At 49.0% G+C, this 14,594-nt stretch overlaps 1 protein-coding gene across 4 annotated transcripts in view; it reads left to right on the top strand.

Moving 5' to 3' along the window:
- The window catches only part of Ifnar2 (interferon alpha and beta receptor subunit 2), an 82,438-nt gene that overhangs the window by 58,153 nt on the left and 9,691 nt on the right, over window positions 1-14,594 (top strand). For 2 of the 4 annotated variants that reach the window (XM_048422985.3, XM_048422984.3), the window contains exon 10: window positions 899-2,918. In XM_048422985.3, the coding sequence (XP_048278942.1) occupies window positions 899-1,624 (726 nt within the window). In that variant the 3' untranslated portion in view covers window positions 1,625-2,918. Of the gene's footprint in view, window positions 1-898; window positions 2,919-3,339; window positions 3,743-5,003; window positions 5,128-8,528; window positions 8,687-11,345; window positions 11,513-14,594 lie in introns of those variants that run through there. The other 2 variants (XM_048422530.3, XM_085685771.2) reach the window with 2 other exon arrangements.

The raw sequence follows: 14,594 nt of genomic DNA, 5'->3' as shown, positions 1-14,594 counted from the left end.
GCACCAGTGCTCACCAAGATTAAACCCGATTACCAGTGACATAAATTATTTTCCTGGTTTTTATATTTATAGGGATGGAGTATCATTATCGATAGCCCCAAAACCATAGAATTTAAGGCGCAGCATCTTTTTTTAATTTAAGAAATAAATCGAATAAACAGTATGCACGACCATCACACAGGAACGGATCCAGAGTTACTGAAAAGAGAAACAATAACCTGTCAGAGGAGAAGCCTCTGTGTGACATAGAACATATGTATAACATAGAAGCCTGCTGTGTAACAGTTGGCTGTGTAATCGGCTGGGGGAACCAGGGCTGTTGCTGGTGTTAGCTGTGCTAGAGCAATTGTATGGGATCCCTCTCTACCCCATACCACACACAGTTCAATGTGTGAAAGTCTAGAGGCTGGGTGTCCAGTAGCATGGGGTACTGGAGCCCTGAGCAAAGAGCCCTGAGTTCAATGCCCTTGTGAGGTAAAGGGACTTAGAAAAAGGCTTGCGTCCCCAGGCTTCACCCGACCCCACACAGCATCTAACCGCACTCTTTCTTGGCAGTGTTCTCTCAGCAATGCTATGCTCTCTCCCGTTCACACAGCGTTGGTGTCCTACTGAGTTCTGTAAGTGATCTCGAGGTGGTTGAAAGTGTACAGGAGGGGCGCAGAGGAGACACACAAATGCTGTGACATTCCATGTGGAGGACCCTAGCACCCTTGGGTTTGGAAATACAGGAGTGGGGCCCAGCAACTAGCACGTGCCGCATGACCATCGGTTTCTGCTATTAGTATGCCCACGTCCACATCCCTTCACTGCGAATACTAAGCTTTATCTGTTGAAGAGCTAATACGAGTGAAGGCCTTTCTCTCTCCTCTTTCCCTCCCCCGTGCCCTCCCCCTTCTAGAATTTCCGTAACGTTTTATACTGGATCTTCCCTGAAGTGCCTCCATCCGAAGCAATTGACAAGCTGGAGATCATTCCTACAAACAAGAAGAAGAAAGTTTGGAACTACGATTACGGAGATGAAAGCGACAGCGATGAGGAGGAGGTGCCCAAAGCCAGCGCCACGGGTTACACCACGCACGGACTAATGGGCAGACTTCCGCACCCGGCCTCGGACTCCTCAGCCAACCCGCAGGAGGCCCAGCTTGAAGAAGACTCTGCTGCTGAGGAATCGGACGAAGCTGGGGCCAGGGCTGGTACTGTGGCAGAACTCCCCACGGAGGCTGAGGTGGGGTCAGGTCTCAGGCCTTCAGAAGACCCGAGCGGCCCCTATGAGAGGAAAGAGACGGGGGTCCAGGATTCTTTCCCCAGGGATGACAGCAGCCCCGTGAATGGGCCGGGGGACAAAGTTATCTTCAATGTGAACTTAAACTCTGTGTTTTTGAGAGCTCTCCATGATGACCCTGAGGAAGCCTCCGAGGTCTTATCTCTTGCAGAAGATACAGTGCACCTAGACGAGGCTCCCCACAGAACAGAGTCGGGCCTTCTGATGGCCGGAGGTGACAGTACACAGCTGCCCCAACCCGGCATCTCTTCCCAGGTTCTATGGACCGAAGATGAGTCTTCTGAAAGAACTGACAGCTCAGATTCTGATGCTGACCTAGGGGATGGCTATATTATGAGATGACTTCAGAAGCGGCTCGTTGGCTCCATCTGAACACCCACAGGGTTCTCTTCATAGCCTGACTTGATCCCTGTGTCTGCGAGAGAGGGACAAGGGAACTGGAGACCTTTGTGGTTCTCGCTGATGGCCTTCTCTGTGCAGATTCCCAGTTTGGGGCTCCATATTGTTTACATGGGTCAGGAGCATGTCCTGCCCACGCCCTGTTCAGTGATGCGCTATTGGAGGGGCTGTGTTACCTTTCCCAGGGAACAGTGTTCAGTGCGGCTTTCAGGGGCAGCCAAGGCCTCCCATCCCTGTGTCATTTCTACGAAATGATTAAATTGGGGAAGTGGAAAGGAAAGAAAAACGGGTCAAGAAGTGTTTAGCTGGGCTCAGGGAATAAGCCTGAAAGCAGGCAAAAGGGAAGGAGGAAGGGCATGCCGTCAGTGGGGAGAAAGGAGGGAGGGATATACACAAAGGAAGCCGGCTAGGTCTGGGCCCTTCTCAGATGCCACTGCCTGTTTCATCCACTCTAAGACGGTCATTCACGGCCACCCATAAAGCCCTCCACGGTAAAGTGGGGGTGGGGAAGGCCATGTGACTAATTCCAGGATCCTGCAGGTGACTCCCAGAGAAAGCCAACTGGCAAAGCGGGCTGGGGGGGGGGGGGAGCAAATCTCAGTGCCCACCATACTTTAAGGTTTTTGTTTCTAAGAACAAAAGTGAGCATTTCAAGGCCTTCAGAACAAACAGGGATACCAGTCTTAGCTGCTGGCGCACTCTGCAGTTTTTAAGTACTCTGTATGGATTGTCGCTGGGGGCGACAGTCGCAGTGAAAGTTCTAAATGCCATAGAGGGGGAGCCAGTGGATGACTTTGGGGTTCCTGTATGGATTTTATTTTGTTTTGTTTTATTTGAACAAGGAATGGAGGTGCTGAGCCTCAGAGGCATCCAGGGTGGGGCCCTCCCATTTTGCTCCTCACCCCAAAAGCTAGTTTCTCACATCTTCCTTCTATTCAAAGAGGGAAAACTACATGGGTCCAATCTCAAAGGCTTCTGATGTAACTCATGTGACTTCTTCTAAAGCAATTCAAAAGAAGACCTAATAAAATCTCACAGGAGAGAGACCATGTACACAAAGCATCTCTCTGCACTCTGAGTACATCTGTCTTCTACCCAGACTCATTCGCTGCCCAGCTTTTCTTTGAAGCTTTGCATAATTACTGGAGAATAGTTTTTAATGCTTGCACTTTTTTTTAAAAATTTTGTATGTTTGAAGATTGTCAGAGGTAATACAAAAAATTACTTTTTCATACCAGCCTGTGGTCTTTTGAGTCATTTCTCCATAGAATGTGTCTCACCCTAGAATGTATGTCTTTAGCATATTTGTGGTTCTGCTGGCTTATCAAGATTATCCCGTCTTTCTCTAAGTCTGCGGTGGCCTGCTGGGATTCCACCTCCCCCCACCCCCACCCCCCCCGCCCCAGGTGATGTGTTCTGACTTAGATGTTCTTCAACATGTAGACAGCTAGCCTACTGTGGATTTTCCCACCTCACCTCCTGGTCTGTTTAAGAAGAGGAAATTAAAGCTTCCTCAGCAATCTTGTGTAAGAAACATGTTACCAAGAAGTGAACAACTTGGCCTTGTGCCATCTCCTTGGGGTGGGGAGGAGCACTAAAACCTTCCGGAAACTATGCTGAGGGGTGCTCTGATTCACCTTTTGTTTGGGGGACAGGACTTTGGAGAAGTGATGCTTAGGTAGGGAAAAACAGAGAACTAAGCGATACTAAGAAACGAAAGTGCCCAGCACTGGGAAGCTGAGACAGGTGGATCGCTTCTGATTCCGTCTACCTGGGAAAAGAGAAAGAAACTCAAGTCGGGAGGGAACCGGAAGATGAGGGCCGGTGCGGGGACGACCCTGTAACCCCGGACTGGCTTCTCAGTGCCTTTAGCTTGAGGCCACCTGCGCAGCTCTGACCACGGCGGGCTGCGGGCGGAGGGAGCCGAGGGGCGTGGCCTGGCCGCCCGGCTTAGGTTCCCGGAAGGGCCCCGGCGGCTGCCGGCTGCCGGGCTGCGGCGCGGGACCATGGTCTGGGCGCGGAGCGTGGTGGGCTGGCTGGGCGGCTTCCTGCTGCTGCCAGGTGAGCTCGGTGGGCAGGGGTCCCGGGGGGGCAGGTTCCCAGGCTTGGGAACTCGGAGGCGGGGCGTCCCCAAGTTTCGGCCCCGTGGGCGCCCCGAAAGAGACCCTGTGCGGCACGGAGCACAGGCAGGTAACCCCCTCGCCGCGGCGGGAGGCGCACACGCGGAGTTGCGCTGTCTGGATCCTGGGTGGACCACCATCACCCCCAGTCCGCAGCGGGGTTACAGGCTGTCCAGCCGGGACACTGAAGCGGGATGGGGGCACAGCTGCTGTCAGATCCCGGGAGTACTAACAGAAGTCGGATTTTGTGAAAGACCCAGACACTCCGAGGTGTCTGTCCCAACCCTCGGGGGACAAACCCCGAGTCCTCCACAGCCGTCGCTTCCTCCCTCTGCCCCCTCCTCTGACGGGCCAGCTCCCCGTCCCCACGCCTTCCTCTTCACACCTCCACACCCTGACATCTGAATTTTGCCCCTCAGCTCCCCAAATAGTTTCTGGAGTCTCTCAGCAGCATGTGTCTCTCTGGGCGCTACGCTCTTGGGATTCCCCATCCTCAGACGAGTTCTGCTTGAGGTCCTCTTTCTTCTCTCCTTCCTTATCATGAGACTTTGAGAGAGTCCCTGGCAGACTGGTGTTGAATAATTACTGCCACACTTCATCTCTGATGACTCCAGGATAAGTGGTTTAGAATTTTTTACGTGAAAACTAAAATAATAATAATAATAGTAATAATAATTTCTGACCCTAGCCCAAGGCTATACTCTTTGCGACCTCAGGCCCACTCACGCAAACGTCTCCCTGATAACCCTTCTTGAGTCTCCATGGTGGATCCAGTCTGTTGCAGCTGATCTGAGACTCCTGGGTTCCCTGCCCTGCCTGTGGACCCCCCCCCCCCCACCAGGGCTCCAGGGCCTTCAGCCAGAAATGGCCATTAACCCTGACTGGTCCCCATCAGGTCTATATGGAGTGTATAATTTATAAAAATGGATCTGAAATCACCTGACCCCTTGTCCATTCCTACCACTCAAATTTCAGCCACCACCATCTGTCCCCAACTATCATCTACCTCCAAATTTCTTCTCATTATTGCTTCAGACAAAACATAGCCTCCTCAGCTTAGCTAATACCCTCCACCCCCACACCAGTTTGAAGATGAGGCTCTGGGAGGCTCATATTGGCTGTAGTCATTTTGCTGATCTCCTTTTTGAGGAAAACATTGCAGTCTTTCCCCACTGCCCCTTTATTTATTATTTTCTTTTCAGCTCTAGGAATGATTCCACCTCCTAAGAATGTTAAGATGAATTCAGTTAACTTCAAGAACATTCTACAGTGGGAGTTGCCCGCTTTCCCCAAGGAGAATCTGACATTCACCGCTCAGTATGAAAGGTAGGGCTGGCGGTTGTTTACGTGAAGGCATCAAGGACTGTGACCCTAGGCTGGAAGTCGGAGGGAGGGAGTCTAACGCTTCCACCTGTGTGGCTGTGACAGCCCGGGGGAGTCATTCTGTTGGCCCTTTTCTCTCTCTGAAGGAAGATACTGTAGTCCGCGCTCTCTACCCCTCCCTCACACTCCAGGTCTTGCTCTGCCGGCTGTGTCATCCAGGGTAGTAGGGAAGTCACGATGCAGCCCAGGCTGTCCTCAGACTGATGTATCTGAGGACAGCCATGCTGCTGTCATTCCCAGTTACGCAGCTAACAGTGAAAAGTCAACAGGGTGCTGTGGTGGATGCTGCCTGAAAATCCCAGAGCAGTCAGGAAGGCACTTGCTTCACACCACCTACCCGCCACTGCAGGCCTCCAAGAACATTCGAGCATCGGCCTCCACCACTGCAGGCTCCTCTACTTGTCTTGCCTGTCAGCAGGTCCCAGCACCTGGGGAAGGGTACTGCCAACCTTCCCCAAGAGCCTGCCCTTTGTCACTGGTCATAGGCTGGATGACAGGTGACACACCAATAGCATCAGGATGCCCAAGGGTCAGCCAGCACAAGTGACTCAGAACCGTGGGAAGACAGACAGGTCCTTCAGCGAGACAGGAGAACCTTCCCGTCCAGAGCTCCGTGGCCCCGCCCTCTTTTCCATGCAGCTGACATTTTACACACACACACACACACACACACACACACACACACTAAAGGGTGACAAAGTTCAAGAAGGAACAGATAGTAGAATAAAGTGACCCATGCTTACACGCTGGGTTTTTAATGTTTTTCTTAGTTTGAAATAATTTCATACAAACTGAACATTTCAACTTTGTTTGTTTGTTTGTTTTGTTTCGTTTTTCAAGACAGGGCTTCTCTGTGTAACAGTCCTGGCTGTCCTGGAACTCACTCTGTAGGCCAGGCTGACCTCAAACTCACAGAGATCCGCCTGCCTCTGCCTCCAGAGTGCTGGGGTTAAAGGCGTGCGCCACCACGGCCCAGCACACTTCAACATTTTAAGTACAGTAATAAAAACTAGAGCACCTACATTGAGATTTATCGGGTTTTAGTATTTGCTATATTTTTCCTCCCTGAACTCTCTGCCCTACTCTGTTACTTGCTTCTCTCGTTGCTATGACATCTGACAAAGCGACATGAGGAGGGAGGGAAAGGTTGTGGGGGGCTCGGTTTGAGGGTCCAGCCACCACTGCAGGGAGGGCGCCTGTCCCACACAGGCTATCCAGTCAGGAAGCGGAGAGAAAGCTGTTCCCTCCTTTTTAGTCAGTCTGAGGCCTCAGTTCCTGAGAAAGCGCTGCTCACATCCAAGCATCCAGGATGTGTCCAGCCTTCCTGCAAACACTCTTGTAGACATACTCAGGGGCCGCTGCGATGCTGATCTTAAATTCCATCAAGGTAACAATGAAAATTCACCACTGTGCACGCATGTGTTTCCGTGTGTGCTTCAGAAAAAACAGGGTGTTCTTTCCCACCGCAGGATAGTTATCTATGGTCCAGAGTCCAGGGATAGACGGAAGGCCTGCAGAGTCTCTAGGGAGGTGGCTTTTGTCATTGCCTCTCCGTGCTTTCTCTCTTGGTCTGGAAAAGCATAGCAATTTCACTGTGGAAAATTAGCTTCCTCTTCTATCAGCTGGAGTTGTTGCTGGAATGAAACACCTGAGCTGGGCCACAGGTATCTAGCTGTCGGTGGCCTTGCTGGCAGAGACACAAAGCAGTGCAGCAGGGATGTCACGGGCAAGTGACAGAAAGCATGTATGCATATGCTGGTACTGCTTTTTCTTTAATAAAGCCACCAACATTTAATCATATTACACATTTGCCAGCAAAAGTGCTCATCGGTGGCAAAAAAAAAGGACCGAATGACCTTAGAAATACATGTGTCTGCCACCTAGTATATTAGGTGAACAGAATGGCCAAGGAAGAGAGAACCCCTCAATGAAATGACCCCTGGACTTTGCCATCGTAGACCGTAAGGTTGGCAGCCTTGAGCAGCTGGTCGGCTGGCAAGATGTTTGTGACGTGGGAAAGGCAGGTTGTAGAATACTGTAATCTCTGCAGTCCCTACCTGCTTTTCCAAAGTTCTGGGTATTAGTTGTGATTCAGTGAGCTGTGATGTACTCCCTAGACATCAACAGAACTGCGTGTGTTAAGGCAGCTTGCTGATCTTGCAGAGGATCGGAGTTCGGCTCTTGGGTACCTGTGCCTCCAGCTGCAGGGGATTCAGTGCCCACTTCTGGCCTCCAGGAGTTTATGCACACACACACACACACACACACACACAAATAAAAAGAAAATAAACCCTTCTGAAAGGCGTGAAAGTGAGCTGAACACACACACATGCATTCTCTGCTCCCCTAACCATTTACTTTGAACCCCAGATGCCTTGACTTCCCTGTGGTGAGGGACTGAAATCTGCCCCCGTGGGCTAGGATAAACTTTCTGCCTTCAACTGATTTTGTCAGAATATTCTATCATAGCTACAGGAAAACTAACCAAAACAGACAACGAAGATGGCTGGCCCAATGGGCTCTCACACCTAGACATGAAGGTGTGGTGGGAACCAGTCAGACAGCTCTGTGCTTACCGGGAGGGATCTCATGTTTTCTTAGGTGGGGGGGCAGCTAATTACACCCCCAGGGCTGAATTCCACTTGCCACCCTCTTGCTGTGGTTGCTGCTGTTGCTGTTGTCTTGAGGATGGATGAGTTGTTCAGTAAACTTTCCAGAAACATCGCATTGTGACTCATTCTTGGGACATTTTTCGAAGTTATCTAATTATTTACTAATCTGTGTGTCCGCCTCTCACAAATCATAGGCCAGGGCTTTCTGAAATGCACACTCCAGGAAGGAAGGAAGCTTTCTCAGTCCAGTGTGCTGAATGCTCAGCCTGGGGGTTGGAGCCATAAATGCTTGCTGGGCTATTGAAACCTCTGTTCCCAAGATGTCTATTTTTGTTTAACTCAATTTCTCCACCGATTTTTTTGGCTATAGGATAGACTGTATTGATGTGCCTTGTGATTCCTGAGGGATCGTTAAGATCTCAGGAAACATGCAGTTTGAGAAATATTAATTTCCTTGTGCATACCATTTATCCAAATTAGTGATTAAGAATTTTCCAGGCATAGTGGTGCACACCTGAAACCCCAGCATTTGGGGTGTTGAGCAGGAGGATCTTAAGTTAGAGGCCAGCCGGGGAGACTCTCTCGGAAAGCATGAAACAAATACAAGCAGTCAGAGACGCGCATCTTCCCTTCGCCGTCGCCGTCCTGCGTCTGTCTTTGGTGTCACGGGGAATAGCGCGAGCAGCAGCCCGGAGACCAAACTTCCCTGCTCTTGTCTTTCTGATTGTGTAGTTACCGGGATTTCCAAGATCAGTGCAAGAACACTGCCTCGACCCAGTGCGACTTCTCCTTTCTGTCCAAGTATGGTGACCACACCGTGAGAGTCAGGGCAGAGTCTGCAGACGAGCTCTCCGAGTGGGTACGAGTCACCTTCTGCCCTATGGATGACAGTAAGCCATTTGTTCTTTGTTTCCTTAGACGCAGTCATTGTACCATGCTTTTGTCCACACTGGTGGTCCATGAGTAAGGATTCTTAGCGTCCTCAGATGGATGGCTTATGCAATACCCATCCTCGTATACAGCAAAGAAGCTGTGTCCTCAAAGACATCCATGGGTGAAGCAGGAAAAGAACAGACGCGTCGTCAGTAAAATAAATGAATGTAAATTTGACGACTTCACCACCTCACGGATGTGAATGAGTTAGGGCCAGCACTCCAAGGGGAGGAAATGGAGAGGGGTGACAGTCTGCTGGAAGAAAGTCGCTGTGGAATTAGGCGTTAAACCAAGAATATGGGCCTGGAGAGGTGACTCGGTGGTTAAGAGCACTGGCTGCTCTTCCAGAGAGCTCAGGTTCAAGTCTCAGCCCCCACATGTCAGCTCAGAACAGTGTGACCTTCCAGCCTCATGGGACCCAACAGCAGTTCTGGCCTCTGGGCCCTTAGGACACAGAACATACCTACAAGCAAGACACCATACACACAAAATTAAAATCAAATAAAAATTAATTTTTAAAATGTGACAGAAGACAAGCAGTTAGAAGTAGATGCCAGGAGAGAAGGCTCAGTGCAGAGAACAGTTGCCTGGTCAGAAGTGAGGGCTGTGGGGACAAACATGTCCAGAGTATCGGGTTTGGAAACCAATTAAATCACCATACAGCAACTGGGAGAACGGAGAGGTCAGAGGTCACAGAACGTCAGGAAGAAAGCTCACGTGAGGCCCTGGCAGGAGCATCAGAGGGAAGAACCGTGTCTGTGAGATTGCCCATAAACATGTTATTACAAGTGGGCTCTGCCACTTCCACAGTGAGAGCCACCCTCAGACGGAGCGAGACTGAAGCCCATTCTCTTCCCGCTTCTATCCTAGGACAAGAGCAAAACTCTTATCTCTGCAGCTGGAAAGGCTCAGAGTTAATTTTCTTTTCAAAAGAACAAAGGAAACAAATGTTTAAAAAATACAGCTCAGTGTTTGCCAGGCTCCAAAACAAAACTCTCTTCAGTGCTGTTACGTTCCGGCAAACCCGTCATAAACTGAAGATGTCAGAAATCAAACATGTGCTTGGCAGGCCTGTCTTCCGCACCCTAGCGCAACAACACAGCACAGTGGAAGACTGCTTTTTCTCTCCAGATCCCCGGACTGAACAGGGTGGTGGCGGCGCACAGCCATCTGCCTGCATTGAAAAGGAAATCGAACCACAGATCCTTAGCTCGAGGGCTACTACAATTCAGAGGTAGAAGAAGTACAGCCCCTGTTTAATGTTGGTCTCGTTCATACCATAAGCCAAACCATTGTACGTTGGGGACCATTTGATATACAGGCTTCTGCTCCAGTGATGTCTAGCTGGGCCTGGCCGTGTCTAAAATCCTACGTTACATCCATCCCATCGAGACCAGTTCCCTGTAGACACAGATCCAGGAGCATGACCCACGGTCACACATGTAAAAGTGGATCATGACCCATGGTCACACATGTAAAGATGAATCATGACCCACGGTCACACATGTAAAGGTGGATCATCACCCACGGTCACACATGTAAAGGTGGATCATCACCCACGGTCACACATGTAAAGGTGGAGCATGACCCACGGTCACACATGTAAAGGGGAGAGAACAAAGATGCTGACACAGGCCCCTATGGCTAATTAGCAGCAGCCCCCCAAAGTAACAGTGGCCAAAGAGGAGAATACGGGACAGAACCCAGGGTGCTTTCCCGGGGTCTTCTGTTCTTCCTTCTGTGGTTATTTTTGAGCACCTACTGTGTGCTCAACATGGCCTTAGTTTCGAAGCTACAGTAACAAAAAAAGAACAATTGTTGCCCTCATGGAGTATAATAGACTCACAGGAAGACTGACAGTGACCCAGCATGTGGATAGTTTAGGACTCAGTGTGGCTTTGACGCTCACAGGGAAAAGGAAGGAAGGGATGCCTCTCTTCCCGTAATGCTCCCAGAAGAGAGGCTTGAATGGCGATCCAGGTGGAGTGGCGAGCCTAGCCACGTCATAGCTAGTGAAAGAAAAGCTATCAAATACATACACTTATAGACAATAAATATGAGTGCTCTCTACAGACAGTAGAAATCTCATTTGTAGCTTTACGGCCAGAAAACAAAAGAAAATTTGAGCCAGGAGAAGGAAGAAAACAGGGAGAAGAAGCTAATACAATTAAAAATTTAAAATTAGACTTTTTGTCAAGCATGGTGGTCCTGCCTGTAGCAACAGAACTGAGAAGGCTTAGGTACACGTTTGAGCTAACACAAGCTATGTACAAGGGCAGCCCCCACCCCGCAAAAAAAAAAAAAAAGCTATTTTTACAAACAATGCAAAGCAATATAGTTGAAATAATCTTAAATATATTCGGTATCACTGTGAACATGAATGGATTAAATTTGATTGACAAGGACAAAGGTTATCGAATCTTTTTAAATAGGCAAAAAAAAAAAAAAATCCGTCCATGTCCCTTAGCAACATCACTCAGTGCTGTAACAGTGGCCTGCAGAGACCAGTGTTACCCTCCAATAGATTGTTGCACATATATAAAAACTGCTGTTCAAGTGAAGTGTTTAAAATGTGATTTGTTTTTGATTGTCATTTTATTGTGTTCTTATACTTAGCCATCATTGGACCTCCTGAGATGCATATAGAATCTCTTGCTGATTCTCTGCACATGCGTTTCTCAGCCCCCAAAATTGAAAGTGAACCTGAGAAGTGGACCATGAAGAACTTGTATAACTCGTGGGCCTATCGGGTGCAATATTGGAAAAACGGGACTAGCGAGAAGGTGAGCTGGGCTGTCGTGCGCATTTCAGATGTAGGACCCATGCTCTGCTCGGTTCGGTAGGCCACGATAACAGGAAAAGCCACGCAGGGGCTGTGGTGGTGTATCCGTGAGGGAAGGGCTTGGCTGGGGTGGTGTATCCGTGAGGGAAGGGCTTGCTGTGCAAACGTGACAACCAGAATCTGGAGTCCCTAACACCCAAGTGAGAAGCCAGGCATGACGGTGCCCAGCTGTAATCACAGTGCAAGATGGGGGCAGGAGAATGCTGGGTACTCACTGGCCTGCAGGCTTAGTCCGTGGGTGAGCTCCAGAGAATGCTGGGTACTCACTGGCCTGCTGACTTAGTCCGTGGGTGAGCTCCAGAGAATGCTGGGTACTCACTGGCCTGCTGACTTAGTCCGTGGGTGAGCTCCAGAGAATGCTGGGTACTCACTGGCCTGCTGACTTAGTCTGTGGGTGAGCTCCAGTGTCAGGGAGTGATCCTGTCTCAAAAACAAGGGGAACAGAGACAAAAGAGGACACCTGATGCCAATCTGGCTCCCATACACACACACCTGTGCATGCACACAGACACGTGACCAGGTTGAGTCTCGCAGAGAGGCAACACCTGGTGCCCAGGGAGTCTAAAGCCTGGTCCTTTAAAAGCCAAAAGCTCCTGGACTCCCGTCCATCAAGGAACACACATAGGGCAGACTCTCAGGATGAAGGCCACACAGCGGACTTCCTCTCCTTGAAAGGAAGTCTCAGGAGGCACAGGGCATCGTCAGCATTTTGCCAGGGGAAGCTGCACCCCTCTGTCCCCCACAAACCACAGTCACTTCATGGTTAGAACACCTCCCGACTGCTGACATGTTTAAGAACAGTGCCATTTTTAACCCTTCCTATCCAATTTTTTTCCCTGTTGTTCTCTTTAGGAAGCATTCTTTTCAAACAAACTTTATTGCATATGTTTCTTTATGCTGTGGCGCATGCCACAGTCCTGGCGATCCTATTATCAGGACTTCACGGCTGGGTCACTTCACAGCTCAGGGGACAGTTCTTTTCAAATAAAGGCTGAAGCCCCAAAGTCTGGTTGGAATATTGCTTCTGTAACTGTGTTGCTGGTCACATGACCCCAGCTTCCTCAGCTCTAACAACGGGCACAACAACCGACTTCACTCCCAAAACAGGAAGAAAAGCCCAGTTCGTGGAACGGTTATGGGGTTTGCTGACAAAGGCCAAACGTTTCCCATTATCTGCCAAAGTAGGAGTCTCTCTTCTCTTTTTGCAGACATGTTTATCTATTATTAGTCAGACAGTGCTTCTGCGATAATATCGTTTGTGGTCCTGGACTGACATATGTGCTGTACAAACGAATCCCAATAAATGTTCATCTGCTTCTTCCCAAGAGCCTGAGAGTCTTAGGATGATATAATTAAACACACACGCGCGCACACACACACACACACACACACACACACACTGAAGAGCCAAACACAAATCTCAAGTTAATTTTTTCACCCAAAAAATCTTCCCTAGACAGGAACTTTACTGTAGTCTGTTCCCATGCTGTAAGAAAGTGGACAGTTTATGAATGAAGATTCTAGATCAAAGGAGTCCAAGGTCAGGACACAGTGGCAGCCCAGTGCCTCCTGAAGACCAGCTCACTCTGTTCCCTAGGTAACGCCTGAGGCTGTATCCTTTGATGGCCAAGGTGGAGGTCAAAGCAGTGACAGCTCCCTGGCCCCTTTTGTAAGATCATTAATGGTATTCACAAGAGCTCCTGCTGGTCACCTCCTGAAGACCACAACTTAAAAACTTTTTAAAAAATATTTAATTTAAATTTTCTTCATGTGTGTGTTTGTGTGTGTGTGTGTGTGTGTGTGTGTGTGTGTGTATGTGTGTGTATTTAATTATACCATCTTAAGACTCTCAGGCTCTTGGGAAGAAGCAGATGAACATTTATACACACACACACACACACACACACACACACACACACACAGAGGTCAGAGGACAGTTCTCTCTGTGTAAGGAGTTGGTTCTCTCCTTACACCATGTGGGTCCCACGTTGAACTCAAGTCATCAGGCTTGGTGGCGGACACCTTTACACATTAAGCTATCTCGACAGCCTGGCCCTCCCTTTTAATATGGTGTTTAAGTGGCATCGTAAAATACATACATTTAAACCACAGGACATCTGCCTTTGCAAGAGGTGGTTTTGCTCACAATCAAGACTTCAGGAAGTGCATGCCTACAAATATCTAGTTTCATAATCACTCATTGATGTAATATCTCGGCTAAGCCCAGCAACCCAAAGATGAGACCATCCACTACACTCCAGGGATCACTGGTCTTCTAATGAAGAACCCAGTTCCATAGTCGCCATGGCTGAGTGCCTCCCTCACCAAGCGTGACATACCGAACCCTTCATATTTGCTTCTTATCTAGAACACGCCCACAGTGCTGGCGCGTGGTCACGTGCCCATCTTCTAGCTTCACTTTGCTGTGCCCATGCTAGAAAGTTCACCTGCTCACACCACTGTGTAACATCCTAAAGTGCCAACCTCCCTCCAGTGCTGCCGGGGTAGTTCCATAAACTAACGGTGTGAAGGGCTTTTGGAACCAAGTTCCATTGTCTTGATGGGGAAAAGGGGATAAAAACAGAATAACCCAGAAATAAAAGGACAAGAGAAAGTCCCAAAGGAGATTTGAGAAAGACCCTTCACTTTCCACTGCCTGTGCCTCAGAAATCATGTGACAGGGTTTAGAGGCACTGAACTATTAGAAGGAAAATCTAGCATTTGTTATGTTTTCTTTTGAGTCTTTCATTGTTGTTATTGGTGGTGCTTTGTTTATTTGGGGGTGGTGTCTGTCTCATCTTGGATTCCACAGCTGTAATCCGGTTCCTGCCATCAATGCTGACAAGCTAGCAACAGCCCTGCCCCCACGGGAAAAGGAACCAATCAGAAAGAAGAGAGAAGAGTTTGTGCTCCCTTAGTGTGTTCTTTTATTTCCCCTTTATTTTGCTGAGGAACTTGGTTTCTCAAACTCAGAAGCTTATCATTAATAATGATGTTCTTGTATTTTAATTCAAATGGCATTA

The sequence above is a fragment of the Myodes glareolus genome, chromosome 2 (genome assembly GCF_982192425.1).
Source record: "Myodes glareolus chromosome 2, mMyoGla1.1, whole genome shotgun sequence".
Classification (NCBI taxonomy): domain Eukaryota; kingdom Metazoa; phylum Chordata; class Mammalia; order Rodentia; family Cricetidae; genus Myodes; species Myodes glareolus.
The sequence above is the reverse complement of the archived record's forward strand: the minus strand, read 5'-3'. Positions and strand labels throughout refer to the sequence as shown.